Source organism: Lithobates pipiens, unplaced genomic scaffold (assembly GCF_037356315.1).
Source record: "Lithobates pipiens isolate NorthernLeopardFrog02 unplaced genomic scaffold, aLitPip1_a1.2 Scaffold_19, whole genome shotgun sequence".
NCBI lineage: Eukaryota > Metazoa > Chordata > Amphibia > Anura > Ranidae > Lithobates > Lithobates pipiens.
Window position 1 is genome coordinate 285,275,482 of NW_027507764.1, and position 17,095 is coordinate 285,292,576.

General features: G+C 44.8%; 1 protein-coding gene across 8 annotated transcripts in view; it reads left to right on the forward strand.

The window, feature by feature from the left end:
* RECK (reversion inducing cysteine rich protein with kazal motifs) overlaps nucleotides 1-17,095 on the forward strand; it is a 909,451-nt gene that overhangs the window by 786,815 nt on the left and 105,541 nt on the right. For all 8 annotated transcript variants that reach the window (XM_077491985.1, XM_077491988.1, XM_077491986.1 and 5 more), the window contains one exon: nucleotides 9,896-9,969. In XM_077491985.1, coding sequence (XP_077348111.1) covers nucleotides 9,896-9,969 — 74 coding nt within the window. The remainder of the gene's footprint in view (nucleotides 1-9,895; nucleotides 9,970-17,095) is intronic.

Below are 17,095 nucleotides of genomic sequence, written 5' to 3' on the forward strand. Positions count from 1 at the left end.
CCTCAACATTAGGAGTGCCTATTTCACATCAGGAGTCCCTATTTCACATCAGAGCCCCCATTTCACCTCAGGAGTCCACATTTCACATCACAGCCCCCATTTCATATCAGGAGTCCCAATTTCACCTCAGGCACTCTCATTTCACTTCAAAGCTCCCATTTCACATCAGAGTTCCCCTGAAAATTAGGAGTGCCTATTTCATATCAGGAGTCCCCATTTCACATCAGAGTCTACGTCAACATCATGAGCCCCTATTTCACCGCAGGAGCCCCCATTTCACATCATAGTCCCCCTCAACATCAGGAGTTCCCATTTCACATCAGGACTCCCTATTTCATATCAGAGTTCCCCTATTTCACCTCAGGAGCCCCCATTTGACAATCCCCCTCAACATCAGGAGTCCCCATTTCACATCAGGAGTCCCCATTTCATATCCGAGTGCCCCCATTTCACATCAGAGTCCCCTTCAATATCAGGAATCCCCCTTTACACATCAGAGTCCCCCTCAATATCAGTAGTCCCCATTTCACATTAGGTGTCCTCATTTTACAACAGGAGTCCCCGTTTCACATCAGAGTTCCCCTCAACATTAGGAGTGCCTATTTCACATCAGGAGTTCCCTTTTCACATCAGGTCCACATTTCACATCAGAGTAAGGACATGGCCTCCTCCCCCATTATCATGGTAATGACATGGCCTCCTCCCCCCACCACCCTGGTAATGACATGGCCTCCTCCCCTCCAGAACTCTGGTAATGAAATGGCCCCCTCCTCCCCCTGGTAATGACGTGGCCCCTCCCCCCACCATCCTGGTAATGGTATGGCCCCCCAGCCTTGATGCTGCTCAAATTGACACAAAGAAATCTGGGGCCCCTCAGGAGGTATTAAGGGATCTTTTACATTACAAAACTTTTCTGACTGTCTGAGTGTTGGCAGCTCAGATGCCATGAAGGGCAGTGTCAGTGAGCCTGTTCCAAGCTGTTCTCGCATGAGAGAACACTCCTCCCACAGCAGCGTGTCTCTTACCTGAGTTCTAGAGCTCCTGTCCCGGTTCTCTCCTCGTCCTTGCTCTGTTCTGTGTGTTAGAAAGGCAGTTCACTGTCCCCCTGCCATTGTCAGCAGCAAGCACCACACTTCCCTGCCCCGGGCTGCTCAGTCACAATCCTCCAAGGAAACTCAGTCACACTCAGACTTTTCTACTCCGGTCAATGAGAGCGGAGGAGGGGTGTGGCCTGTGATCTGGGGAGAAGGAAAACTTGAAGCTTGGGACTGAATTGCAGAGCTCATCTGGGGCCATGAGAGACACAAGGACCTGGATTCTGTTTCCAGGATTTTGTGGTTGAAAAATGTAGCGTGTAAAATGACAGCAGGGAGCCATGGACCCCCTGAAGCTGAACACTGGGTCGCAATGGCGACCCCTGCGACTTCTTATGCTACGCCCATGCTTGCTGTGCTCGCCAAGATGAAGAGTGAGAACATCAATGAATGCATCTGCTTCACATACTTCGCACTTGAAATATAAAGTATACCTTATATGCTGCAGTGCACCTATGCAGACACTGTAGAAGATAAACTTGTACAAACAGGCAGGCACTGCATAAATGAAGGTAACTATTACCAATTCCCCCAGTACAAATCATTTTAGACAACCAGTTGTTGAAAGCATAATGCACATCTATTCCTGATGCCTTCCCTTGTCTCAGTCTTAGAATGAAGACAGGTACTTTCTTGTTTTTTTTTAATAATCAAGTAATTTTTATAAAACTTTTTATCCCATAACAATAAAAATTAAAAGCAATATACAAAGACACCTGTCTTGGCTATCACAGCATACAGATTTGTCATTCAAAACAAGTAATGCACGTAACACAGAGCATGAAGTGAGGCAGACCAAGACAGAAAAATTAATCCCACAATGTCCAGCCCTTGAGGTAGAGAGGAATATGTGACAAGTACTTTCTACACTATAGCTAAACTCATACAGGGATTGCCTGCTTGTACAAGTTTGTGATATGGCTCCTGGCAGTGAAGGCATTGAATCAAGTAGGTACGTGGAACAGATAGTGTGCTTGTTCTCACATGGTATATTTGCAGAGTTTCTTGGTAACCCTGGATATAATGAAAAAAAAAACGAATGTGTTTTAAATATACAGTGCCTTGAAAAATATGATTTTTAAAACAGCTTACCTGTAAAATCCTTTTCTTTGTACATCAGGGGACACAGAGCCATAGTAATAACTATATGGGTTATATCGGACCATCAGGTGCTGGACACTGGCACGCCCCTTAAGGCGTGTACTTCTCCCATATTACCCCTCCCATTGCTGAAAGTTCTCTGTTTTGTAGCCAAGCAATATAAGTGTATAAGAAGAAGGGAGGGAGGGACCGCTGTGTCCCCTGATGTACATCAAAGAAAAGGATTTTACAGGTAAGCAGTTTTAAAGATCCTATTTTCTTTTCTTACATCAGGGGACACAGAGCCATAGTAATAACTGTATGGGATGTCCCATAGCAGTGGCAACTGAAGGGGGGGGAGACAGAACAAAAAACAGGAGGCCAGAGGACTCATACTGCACCCTGCAGTATAAGCTGTGCCCAAAGGCAATATCCTCATGACCTTTAATATTCATTTAATAAAATCTGATAAACGTATGAACCGAAGACCAAGTCGCAGACTTATAGAACTGAGCCATAGAGGCCTGATGATGCACCACCTGAGAGGCACTAATTGCCCTGGATGAGTGTGCTCTTAATATGAGAAGGAAGAATTTTCTTCTTTAACCACCTTCAGACCGGACCATTTTGCTGGTAAATGACCAGAGGTCTTTTTACAATTTGGCACTGCGCTGCTTTAACTGGTAATTGTGCGGTCATGCAATGTTGTACCCAAACAAAATTTGCGTCCTTTTCTTCCCACAAATAGAGCTTTCTTTTGATGGTATTTGATTGCCTCTGCGATTTTTATTTTTTGCGATATAAACGTAAAAAGACCACAAATTTTGAAAAAAAATGATATTTTCTACTTTTTGTTATTAGAAAAATCCAATAAACTCAATTTTAGTCATACATTTAGGCCAAAATGTATTCAGCCACATGTCTTTGGTAAAAAAAAAGTCAATAATTGTATATTTATTGGTTTGCGCAAAAGTTGTCACATCTACAAACTACGTTTTTTGGAATTTACGCAGCTTTTAGTTTACGACTGCCTATCTCATTTCTTGAGGTGCTAAAATGGCAGGGCAGTACAAAACCCCCCCAAATGACCCCATTTTGGAAAGTAGACACCCTAAGGAAATTGATAAGTGGCATGTTGAGCCCATTGAATATTTTATTTTTTTGCCTCAAGCGATTGAATAATGACAAAAAAAAAATTTTTTTATTTTTTTTTCACAAAGTTGTCACTAAATGATATATTGCTCACACATGCTATGGGCATATGTGAAATGACACCCCAAAATAAATTCTGCTGCTTCTCCTGAGTACGGGGATACCACATATGTGGGACTTTTTGGGAGCCTAGCCGCGTACGGGGCCCCGAAAGCCAACAACCGCCTTCAGGTTTTCTAAGGGCGTAAATATTTGACTTCACTCCTCACTACCTATTACAGTTTTGAAGGCCATAAAATGCCAAGATGGCACAAAACCCCCACAAATGACCCCATTTTAGAAAGTAGACACCCCAAGCTATTTGCTGAGAGGCATGTTGAGTCCATGGAATATTTTATATTTTGCCACAAGTTGCGGGAAAATTGCAAACTTTTTTTTTTTTTTTTCACAAAGTTGTCACTAAATGATATATTGCTCACGCATGCCATGGGCATATGTGAAATGACACCCCAAAATAAATTCTGCTGCTTCTCCTGAGTACGGGGATACCACATATGTGGGACTTTTTGGGAGCCTAGCCGCGTACGGGGCCCCGAAAACCAAGCACCGCCTTCAGGCTTTCTAAGGGCGTTACAGTTTTGAAGGCCATAAAATGCCAAGATGGCACAAACCCCCCCCAAATGACCCCATTTTGGAAAGTAGACACCCCTAAATTTAGGGGTACACTAGTGAGACTAGGTAATAAATGGCGGGTGCCCTGAAACTATAAAAAAAAAAACTAACCAACCAGCGTCACCTGTAACAGTTATATGGTGATCACTGGTGAAAGGGTTAACTAGGGGGCAATCAGGGGGCTTTATGCGGTAGTATATGGGGGTCCCTGGCGCTATAAAAAGCTGCGGCGAACCTAAATACCTACCTGCCTAACTAGCGTCACCTGTGACACTAATACAGTGATCAGAAAAACTATCGCTTATTAGGCTGGGTTCACACTGGAGCGATGCAGGAACGCCACGAATCCGCGGCGGGTTCCCGCATCACATGCCTCCCGGCGGCAGTTCACACTGCCCTATGCGAACTGCTGGGAGTGTCAGTGAAATGTTAATGACACCCCCAGATCAGTTCGCATATCGCAGTGCGATCTGCAAACTCGGATCGCATGGTGTGAACACCCATGCGATCCGATTCTGCTGCGGACCAAAAAAAGGGTCCCGTGCGAGTTTGCGGCGGGTGCGGCGGGTGCGACACGAATTCAGCCATACTATCTATATGGCTGAACTCGAATCGCACAGAGATCGGATGTGATTTGCACTGCAGTGCGGTGCGAATCACATCCGTTCTCATAAACCGCTGCAATGTGAACCCAGCCTTAGTGACACTGTCGACGGGGGGTGATCACGGGGTTAAACCTTTATTGGGGGGGTTAGGGGGGTACCTTAGAACTAAAGGGGGCTAACCCTAACTGCCCTAACAGTTATTACAGTCACAAATGACACCCGCCGGGTGATCAGGGGGTTAAACCTTTATTAGGTAATAAATGGCGGGTGCCCTGAAACTATAAAAAAAATAACTAACCAACCAGCGTCACCTGTAACAGTTATATGGTGATCACTGGTGAAAGGGTTAACTAGGGGGCAATCAGGGGGCTTTATGCGGTAGTATATGGGGGTCCCTGGCGCTATAAAAAGCTGCGGCGAACCTAAATACCTACCTGCCTAACTAGCGTCACCTGTGACACTAATACAGTGATCAGAAAAACTATCGCTTATTAGGCTGGGTTCACACTGGAGCGATGCGGGAACGCCACGAATCCGCGGCGGGTTCCCGCATCACATGCCTCCCGGCGGCAGTTCACACTGCCCTATGCGAACTGCTGGGAGTGTCAGTGAAATGTTAATGACACCCCCAGATCAGTTCGCATATCGCAGTGCGATCTGCAAACTCGGATCGCATGGTGTGAACACCCATGCGATCCGATTCTGCTGCGGACCAAAAAAAGGGTCCCGTGCGAGTTTGCGGCGGGTGCGGCGGGTGCGACACGAATTCAGCCATACTATCTGTATGGCTGAACTCGAATCGCACAGAGATCGGATGTGATTTGCACTGCAGTGCGGTGCGAATCACATCCGTTCTCATAAACCGCTGCAATGTGAACCCAGCCTTAGTGACACTGTCGACGGGGGGTGATCACGGGGTTAAACCTTTATTGGGGGGGTTAGGGGGGTACCTTAGAACTAAAGGGGGCTAACCCTAACTGCCCTAACAGTTATTACAGTCACAAATGACACCCGCCGGGTGATCAGGGGGTTAAACCTTTATTAGGTAATAAATGGCGGGTGCCCTGAAACTATAAAAAAAATAACTAACCAACCAGCGTCACCTGTAACAGTTATATGGTGATCACTGGTGAAAGGGTTAACTAGGGGGCAATCAGGGGGCTTTATGCGGTAGTATATGGGGGTCCCTGGCGCTATAAAAAGCTGCGGCGAACCTAAATACCTACCTGCCTAACTAGCGTCACCTGTGACACTAATACAGCGATCAGAAAAACTATCGCTTATTAGGCTGGGTTCACACTGGAGCGATGCGGGAACGCCATGAATCTGCGGCGGGTTCCCGCATCGCATTCCTCCCGGCGGCAGTTCACACTGCCCTATGCGAACTGCTGGGAGTGTCAGTGAAATGTTAATGACACCCCCAGATCAGTTCGCATATCGCAGTGCGATCTGCAAACTCGGATCGCATGGTGTGAACACCCATGCGATCCGATTCTGCTGCGGGCCAAAAAAAGGGTCCCGTGCGAATTTGCGGCGGGTGCGGCGGGTGCGACACGAATTCAGCCATACTATCTGTATGGCTGAACTCGAATCGCACAGAGATCGGATGTGATTTGCACTGCAGTGCGGTGCGAATCACATTCGTTCTCATAAACCGCTGCAATGTGAACCCAGCCTTAGTGACACTGGCGACGGGGGGTGATCACGGGGTTAAACCTTTATTGGGGGGGTTAGGGGGGCACATTAGAACTAAAGGGGGCTAACCCTAACTGCCCTAACAGTTACTACAGTCACAAATGACACCAATGCAAAAAAAAAAAAAAAAAAAGCAATTGGTGTCACTGTGACTGGGGGAGCAGGGGTAATTGGGGGGTGATCGGGGGGTAAAGGGGGGGTGTGAGTGTGCCTGGCATGTTCTACTGTATGTGGGGTGTGTTGGTGCAACTCACCGAACCTCTCTCCTCGGTGCCGGAACGAAAACTACCGACACGGAGGAGAGAATACATCACTTCCTCTCCTGTGTTTACATTACAGGAGAGGAAGTGATGTCATCGGACATTTTCATTCGCCGGGAGCGATCGCGAGGGGGTGGCCATGAATGAATGGCCGTCCCCTCGTCCGGGATCGCTCCCGAACGAATACCGACCGCCGCAGGCACCGGGCGGGGGCCCGATCGGGCCCCCGACCGGCGGGCAGGCAAGGACGTACATGTAAGCCCTTATGCCTGCCCGTGCCATTCTGCCGACGTACATCGGCGTGCGGCGGTCGGCAAGTGGTTAAGCTGAAGCTTGAATAATCACTTTGACAAATCCATTTGGAAAATAGTGGACCTTGTTGCTGCGTGTCCACATCTTGGACCCTCTGGCAGTACAAACAAAACCTCTGTTTTGCAAACCTGAGCGGTCGCCTTAAATCGACTCTGGTCACTCTTACTACCTCAAGAGACTAGTGCTTTCTCTTCTCCAGATTAAGGCTCTGGGGAGAAAGAAGGAGGAATAATATCTTGGTTTAAAAGAAAACCTGTTACCATTTTTGGTAAGAATTCAGGATGAGGACATAAAACAACCTCATTCTTATACATTATCAAATATGGCTCTAATGCTGCATACACGCAATCGGAATTCCGTCCAGAAAAAGACTGATGAGAGCTTTTCATCGGAAAATGTGACCGTGTGTATGCTCCATCAGAATTTAGCTGTCCGAATTTCCGCCAGCCAAAAAGTGATAGCATGTTCTCAATTTTCCCGACGGAAAAACGGAAATTCCGATCATGTGTATGCAATTCCGACACGCCAAAATTCATGCATGCTCAGATTCAACTATGAGATGGAAGCTATTGGCTACTGGCTATTTAACTTCCTTTTTCTAGTCACGTCGTACGTCACTGAGTTCTAAACGATCGGAATTTGGTGTGACCATGTGTAGGCAAGACAGCTTGAGTGGAATTCCATCGTGTGTACACGGCATTACAAGACAGAGCCGCTGGTTCTGATATTCTTTTAGCAGAAGAAATGGCAACCAGAAAATAATATCTTTCTTGTCAAAAGAACCAAGAGAATTTCTCGTAAGGTTCAAAAGGCTGATTCAGCAAAGTCAATAAGACCAATCTTAAAGAGGAAGTAAACCCTGATGAGTTTACTTCCTGTTTCATTCCCTGCAAAGGCAAAGCATAATGGACTACTATGCATTGTACTGTACAAAGTACTGTATCCCAGGGCCCAGCTCTCAAAGAGAAGCATTTGAAAGCAAAACTTTGTTTCTTCGAATTACGAGGCCTGGGTACCATTCATTTAGCTCATTACAAAGACATCAGTACGGATCCGGTCAGGGGAAAAAACAGAGGACTTCCAGCAATGGGAGGGGTTATGTGGGGGAACTACACGCCTTAAGGGACATGACAGTGTCCAGCACCTGATGGTCTAAAATAACCCATATAGTTATTACATTTGGCTCTGTGTCCCCTGATGTAAGAAAGGTATTTTTACCCCTTACATTTTTCCACATTTTGTCATATTGCAACCAAAAATGTAAATGTATTGGGATTTTATGTGATAAACCAACACAAAGTGACTCATAATTGTGAAGAGGAAGGAAAATGATAAACGATTTTCAACATTTTTTTTACAAATATCTGAAAAGTGTGGCATGCATTTGTATTCAGCCCCCTTTACTCTGATACCCCTAATTAAAATCTAGTGGAACCAATTGCCTTCAGAAGTCACCTAATTAGTAAATAGAGTCCACCTGTGTGTAATTTAATCTAATTATAAATACAGCTGTTCTGTGAAGCATCATGAAGGACAAGTAACACACCAGACAGGTCAGGGATAAAGTTGGAGAAGTTTAAAGCAGAGTTAGGTTATAAAATATATCCCAAGCTTTGAACATCTCATGGAGCACTGTTAAATCCATCATCCGAAAATGGAAAGAGTATGGCACAACTGCAAATCTACCAAGACATGGCTATCCGCCTAAACTCATAGGCTGAGCAAGAAGAGCATTAATCAGAGAAGCAGCCAAAAGGCCCATGGTAACCCTGGAGGAGTTGCAGAGATGATTCACAGCTCAAGACAACTATTAGTCATGCACTCCATAAATCTGGCCTTTATGGAACAGTGGCAAGAAGAAAGCCATTGTTGAAAGAAAGCAATAAGAATTCCGTGCAGTTTGCGAGAAGCCATGTGGGGGACACAGCAAACACGTTGAAGAAGGTGCTCTGGTCAGATGATACCAAAATTGAACTTTTTGGCCTAAAAGCAAAACGCTATGTGTGGCAGAAAACTAACACTGCACATCACCCTAAACGCACCATAGCCACTGGGAAACATGATGGTGGCAGCATCATGTTGTGGGGATGCTTTTCTTAAGCAGGGACAGGGAAGCTTATTGGGGTTGATGGGAAGATGGATGGAGCCAAATACAGGGCAATCTTACAAGAAAACCTGTTATAGTCTGCAAAAAACTTGACCCTAAACCTACAGCCAGAGGTACAACGGAATTGTTTAGGTCAAAGCATATTCATGTGTTAGAATGGCCCAGTCAAAGTCCAGACCTAAATCCAATTGAGAATCTGTGGCAAGATTTGAAAATTGCTGTTCACAGACATTCTCTTTCCAATCTGACAGAGCTTGAGCTTGTAAAGAAGAATGAGCAAAAATGTCACTCTCTAGATGTGCCAAGCCTCTAGAGACATACCCAAAAAGACTTGCGGCTGTAATTGCAGCGAAAGGTGGTTTTACAAAGTATTGACTCAGGGGGGCTGAATACAAATGCAAGCCACACGTTTCAGATATTTGTAAAAAAAAATTAAAATCATTTATAAGCTTTGCCTCAGCCACATCATATGTAATATCAAAAGTCATCTGAGAGATATATAATGAATGAGAATGTCTGTTACAAGACACAAATACAATACATAGCAGAAAAACTTGACACATTTAGCATCTAACTATTGCTAAAAAATAAGGTTAATAGACACTCTTTATCCCCACATGTCTCTTTCCAAATACTATATATATTGCAAATTGTTTGAAAGTCAGAACTTTGCCAAAATCTGGTCCGTTTCCCCAGGCAGATTGAAAATGCAACAATAGAACAGGTTTTCCATTATTTACTCTAAATAATATAAATTTAATTTAAAATATATACTGTATCTTTTTTTGCAGTCTACTATATTCTACTGAAATACACATTTTCTAGCTCACTACAACACCATATGGTTAATAGATACCTGCCAAATGTGTGCAGTATTATTAAATGGTACTGACTTTTCTTTTTTGTTTGTCTACACAGGAGCGTGCTGTCCATTATGTTCTGGTGTTTTAAGAATTTTATACGACAAAGAAAAACTAGATACCTTTGCTAAGGTAAATTTATATATGTCTGTAATGTTCTGAAATGCTGTAGATTGTTTACAAAAGTTGGATATGTTAATTTCTGGGCCATTTCAATTATTATGTTTTTATAAAGAATATCTTTACTGTTTTGAATTATAGCAGATATTAAAGTGGTTGTAAACACTCACATATACCCAGCGAAGTGAATAGCCTTAGATGATACACAGAGATGAAATAAACCCTCCTACAAAAGTTTTACTTGTATATCTGCTGTCTTCCCCTTTCTACACTCTGAAAAGTGCAGATCATGTTAGAAATCTTTCTTCCTCTTTCAGCAGTACATAGGGGTGGGTGGGGAGACTGGACTCGCACTGTGTGAGAGCTTATTGGAGGAAAGGTGCACCTTCCCCCCCACATAGGCAGAGGAACGAAGGAACATGCAGAACTGTATTATGAATAGACAAGCTCTCTGCTAATCTCCCTCTAAGCTCCCTCCCTGACAGTAATTTCCAGCTACTGTCATCTCCTGTGTCAGAGAACTTGTAAGAGGTGGCTAATGCTGATAACAGAGGAACAAAGCACCAGAGAGAAACAGCTTTGGAGAGAGATAAATAAACACTACAGATATATGTGCTTAGTTCAACTTTCATGAATTGGACTCACAAACACTTTAAGGTAATATTATAATGGAATCACTGGAAACTTTGCCCAATACATTTTTTATTGCTTTTCTTCCAAGTGATATGTTTAATAGAATTTGCTTGGCATACCACAGTCACATCCACCCTATTTACACTGTGATGAATTTACCCCAGGAAAATGTAGCAGCCAGTCAACAGCTGGCAAATATTACCTGCACAGTAAGCTGCAAATTAATTTGCCACAAGGAGTTCTCTATAGTGCTAAACTTTCAGTGCCAGCTGTGTTAAAGTGTTACTAAACCAAGGACCCTGCATACACAGAACATGGAAATGCAAAAATTTTAGTAAATACAAATGCTAAATACCCTTTCTCATCAGTGGTATATAGCAGTCTTGTGACTTCTATCAGTGCCTGGTTAAAGCTTGTAGGAGGAGTTTTCATACTGCACTGGCTGTCCTATCAGGATGCAGGACCCCTGACTCTTTGTCTGGACAGTGTCGATTGGCCCTGTGCTGATCACATGCACTCTCCCAAAAAAAAAACTAGCAATACGCACCAAACTGAACATGTGCAGCCTGACTCCAGTGACTCTGTCTTATCTGGACATGTTATGGGGACAATGCAAGAAGAGGAGGATCTATGCATGCAGGATCAAACAGTCTTTTTATAAAAGGCAGAGGATTAACCCCTTAGGTTCCACAGTGAATATAAAAAGCATGCTTTACTGCAAATTCAGACAGATTTTACTGTTGTGGGTTTAGTAACAATAAGTCCCTTTCTGTATTTGTTAAATATAAAACCCCTGAGGCTTTAGATTTTTTTTTTTTCAAAGACACACCTTGCAACTGTTTTATATCTATAATGTTTTAAGGACAACCTTTGTTTTCTCTATATAGCATACATCATATCACCAGTCCCTAAATCCTAAATTGGTGATATTCTGTTATAAATATCTTGAATGCTATTTAAACTTTAGGGACAATCACGTATGCCATTCTGTCTGTATGTTGATGTTTAAAAAAAAAAAAAAAGTCCAAAGGAGTGAATCTGTTGCCAGTGTTTTAATGAAAATGTCTTTAAATTGTACATTTTTATAATTTTTTCACACAAATAGAGTTTTATTTTGGTGGTATTTAATCACGACTGGGTTTTTAAATTTTTTGCTAATAAAACAAAAAACTTTTTCTGTTATAAAATTTTGCAAATAAATTATCTTTATTCATAAATTTAGGTCATGTATACTGCTACATTTCTTTGGTAAAAATTACTCAAATCGGTTTATATTTTTTAGTTTGTAGGAACATTATAGAGTCCACAAACTCTGGTATATATATCTGAAAGTCGAGCAATCCTGATGTACTGATGGCCTAATTTCTTGAGGCCCAAAAATGCCAGTACAGTACAAATATGACCTGTTTTTGGAAATTAGATAGTCCAAATTATTTAGTAAGAGGCATGGTGAGTTTTTTGAACTTGCAATTTTTTTGTCCAAATTTTTGGGAAAATGAAGAAATAAAAAAAAAAAAATCGCAATTTTTTTTTTTACATACTGTCACCAATGCAGTACAGCATCATTATATAACTGGTGTGGTGGTGATCGGAGACACTGATTGGTGACAGTGACAGTATGTTAAAAAAAAAAAAGCAATCTTTTTTTTATAGATTTTTTTAAATACTTTTATTTTTTAATATACTGTGATCAGAGCAATACAGTGTTGCTATAGTAACATTGTACTACTCTACGGAGGTGATCAGGATTTATTTTATTTTTTTGCACACTTTGGGGATGATTTACAAAGATTCCCAAAGTAATGGGCGCTCCACGTGTAATAGCAGTCGTTTCAGGCAATTAAGAGTTCAACTAGGTGAACATGTGAATGAGAAATCATGCTATTAGCGCTGAACATGCCTTAGTAAATTCAGAATCAGCGCTATTCCGCTGATCTGCAAGTGCCAATTGCTATCAGGTTATTATATAGCACTGCACTGCAACCATGATCCATGTATGTGAAGAAAACATTTTTTGTGAGATGTGCTCTACCTCGTGTGCATCTATTGATGTATATTGCAATTCGTATTATTAGTTTTTTTTTCTTCTTTTGCTAACTAATACAGTTATAAATGAGTATTTAAATGAGTATTGCAGAGTAATGTCTGCTATTCTGTAAAGTTACATGTATTTAACATTTACACTTGCATATCTGTTGTATTCTATTTTTTTCATGGTATTTCTTTTATTCAGGTGACTATAAAGCAGTAATTATTTATGTTCATTTTATTAATCATACTACACTATTATGATGGTCTCAGCATACTTAGCACATTAGCTTGGTGGTCTGCACAGATGTTTTCAAAGCACTCAAGTTATGAGTTCAAATCCCAGCCAACCTACCACCCATCAGCTGTGTTTATTTTTCCAATGAACAAGCGAATTAAAATAAACAAACAAAAAAATTTAAACTGCCCGTTAACTAGTGTGTGGCTTTTTTTTTTTTTTTTGCTCTTTTTCTTGCATGGAATTTAATAATTTTTCATCTTGGATAAAATTGAATATTTTCATTTCACTTTCTAGGGCTTATTGGTCCATTTTTTCACTTATCTCAATTCATACACACCTGTATAAGGTGGTGTATGCCTACAGCATCTTTTATATCATTTCTATTTTCACTAAGGCCGCGTACACACGCGCGGACTGTTTGCCCAACCTTGTTCGTCAAACAGTTTCGGCAAACAGTCCGCTCAAAATTTGCATGAGCGGACTTGCCCACACACGAGCGGACTGTTTCAGCGAACTGTTTGCCAAACAGTTCGCTCAACTTTTGAAATGAACAGACTCGCCCACGTAAGGAGGAGGCAAATCCGCCCATTTCGAGCGCGTGTACAGGTAGGCGGGGCCCGCGAAGGAGACGTCGCGGGCTCCGCCGCCTGGAATGGGCTTAAAGGGGAACCCCAACGCCGAAAAAAATCGGCGTGGGGGTTCCCCCAAAGTCCACACCAGACCCTTGTCCGAGCACGCTACCCGGCCGGCCAGGAAAGGGGGGCGAGCGAGCGCGCCCCCCCTCCTGAGCCGTACCAGGCCGCGTGCCCTCAACATGGGGGGGGTGCCTTGGGGAAGGGGGGGCCGCGCGGCCCCCCCACCCCAAAGCACCTTGTCCCCATGTTGATGAGGACAAGGGCCTCTTCCCGACAACCCTGGCCGTTGGTTGTCGGGGTCTGCGGGCGGGGGGCTTATCGGAATCCGGGAGCCCCCTTTAAGAAGGGGGCCCCCGGATACCGGCCCCCCACCCTATGTGAATGAGTATGGGGTACAATGTACCCCTACCCATTCACCTGTGAAATAAAGTACAAAAAAAAACACAACACAGGGAAAAAATATTTTATTGCACAGCTCCGGGGGTCTTCCGTCTTCGGGGGTCTTCTCGCCGGACTCCTCCGCTATCTGTGTGTAGCTCTTTTACTAGCGGAGGAGTCCGGCTTTCTTCCTCCCCGCCGCCGGCCTCTTCTCCCGACTTCGGGGGTCTTGTCCCCCTCTTCGGTTCTTCTGCCGGGCCACCGCGCCTTCTTGTAGCTCTTTTCCAGGCGGTGGCCCGGTCTTCTGTCGCCGCTGCCTTCCGTTCTTCTGTCGCCGCCTTCGGTTCTTCTGCCGGGCCACCGCGCCTTCTTGTAGCTCTTTTACAGGCGGTGGCCCGGTCTTCTGTCGCCGCTGTCGTCGCCACCGCCTTCCGTTCTTGTTCTTCTTCTTGTTCTTCTTCTTCTCCTGGAGATGTTGACTCGACGAGCTCTCCGGCCGGAATGCCAGGGACACGCTCCGCTGCCACTTATATAGTGACAATGGGGCGGTGTCACATGGTATATGTCACATGGGTTGGTCACATGGTGACCCCGCCCCCTTACGATGTCATAGTCCCCATGTGACATCAACCCATGTGACATATACCATGTGACACCGCCCCATTGTCACTATATAAGTGACCGCACAGCGCGGCTCTGGCATTCCGGCCGGAGAGCTCGTCGAGTCAACATCTCCAGGAGAAGAAGAAGAAGAACAAGAAGAAGAACAAGAACGGAAGGCGGCGGCGGCGGCGACGACAGCGGCGACAGAAGACCGGGCCACCGCCTGTAAAAGAGCTACAAGAAGGCGCGGCGGCCCGGCAGAAGAACCGAAGGCGGCGACAGAAGAACGGAAGGCAGCGGCGACAGAAGACCGGGCCACCGCCTGCAAAAGAGCTACAAGAAGGCGCGGTGGCCCGGCAGAAGAACCGAAGAGGGGGACAAGACCCCCGAAGTCGGGAGAAGAGGCCGGCGGCGGGGAGGAAGAAAGCCGGACTCCTCCGCTAGTAAAAGAGCTACACACAGATAGCGGAGGAGTCCGGCGAGAAGACCCCCGAAGACGGAAGACCCCCGGAGCTGTGCAATAAAATATTTTTTCCCTGTGTTGTGTTTTTTTTTGTACTTTATTTCACAGGTGAATGGGTAGGGGTACATTGTACCCCATACTCATTGACATAGGGTGGGGGGCCGGTATCCGGGGGCCCCCTTCTTAAAGGGGGCTCCCGGATTCCGATAAGCCCCCCGCCCGCAGACCCCGACAACCAACGGCCAGGGTTGTCGGGAAGAGGCCCTTGTCCTCATCAACATGGGGACAAGGTGCTTTGGGGTGGGGGGGCCGCGCGGCCCCCCCTTCCCCAAGGCACCCCCCCCATGTTGAGGGCACGCGGCCTGGTACGGTCGCCCCCCCTTTCCTGGCCGGCCGGGTAGCGTGCTCGGACAAGGGTCTGGTGTGGACTTTGGGGGAACCCCCACGCCGATTTTTTTCGGCGTTGGGGTTCCCCTTTAAGCCCATTCCAGGCGGCGGAGCCCGCGACGTCTCCTTCGCGGGCCCCGCCTACCTGTACACGCGCTCGAAATGGGCGGACTTTCCGAGCGGGAACAGTTTGCTCATTTCGAAAGTAGCCTACACACGGGCGGACTGTTCGCTCAAACACAGTTTCAGCGGACAGTTTTTCGGAATTTCCGAAAGACTTTGTCCGTCCAACTGTCCGCTGAAACTGTCCGCTGAAAGCCCACACACGGGCGGACTGTCCGCCCAAACACTGTTCAGCGGACAAGGTTGGGCGAACAGTCCGCCCGTGTGTACGCGGCCTCAGAGTTACATTTTGGTTAGATTTTTGGTCAAAAATATTTTTTCTTTTTGCTTTCTTTCAAGTTTTCTTGAGTATTTTCACTGCTTGGCAGCACATGTTAGGATCTAATTGCAAGTGCGATTCAGCTGTATGTAATTGCCTTCAATCTTTCAATTATGTGATATGCATTGTCTCTTTTTATGTTTTATGCTATATGTTTCATATTTGCTTGAAAGATGGTTAGCTATGCATAAGCACTGATTACGGTGCGAAACGCATCAGATTTCCTTTACCCTGTTATTCCTTTTGCTGTGAATTTTTTGATCTAGTTTTGATGTGACCCACGTAGTTTCAATTAAAGATGGGATTTCAAGTCTTTTTCCAGTGTGCGGCTATCCAAAGTTTTGTCCTGCTTGTTAACTAGTGTGTGCTGTTTGTAATTCCACACCATAATATTATTGAATACATACATACAATTGCATGCATTTGAATAGTTAATATAATAGAATCAGCCAAACTAAAGTGCATTGGCTAATTGTCCAATGCAATCTTTTAGTATCCCTCTGGGGGATTTGAACCCATAAGTCCTTCAAGGCCTCTAGACTATTGGGCTAAGCGGAATCATACCTAGAAAATATATTTACTAGTGTTTGATCTTTTTAATTCTATACAATAATGTTTAGCAAATGAGCCATTAATATTATGGAAACAACCATGCTGGTTCCCCAGTCTATATGAAGCCCTTTGGGCCTGGCATAGATTTTAAGGGGAACTCCAAGCCAAAATGTAAAAAAAAATGGTGTGAGGTTCCCCAAAAATCCATACCAGATCCTTATCTGAGCATGCAGCTGGGAGGTCAGGATGGGGGAGGGAAAAGCGAGCACCCTCCCTGAACCATACCAGGCCACATGCCCTCAACATGTTTATGGGGACAAGGGCCTCTTCCCAACATCCCTGGCCAGTGGTTGTCAGGGTCTGCGTGCGGGGGGCTTATCGGAATCTTTAATAAGGGGGCCCCCATATCTCATCCCCCACCCCTATGTACATTGTACCCCTACCCATTTACCCACAAAGTGTAAAAAAATACAAACAACATGAGACAGTTTTTGACAAATACTTTATAAAAAAAAGCGCATCCATCGTCAATCATGGCACTCAACGGACCCAAAAAATAAAATCAAAATGCTCCGTCTTGATGGGAGGGCTTCCGCCATATGCGCTCTGTATGCTTTGACAATTCTTTTATAGGCAAGGGCGGGCCACGTGGCTACATCACCCGATGGCCCCCGCCCCCTCTGATGTCATGTGATTCAAAAGGGGGCAGGGTCACCCGGTTATGTCACGGGGTGGCCCCGCCCTTGCCAATATAACACCTGTCAAAGCGAAGAGAA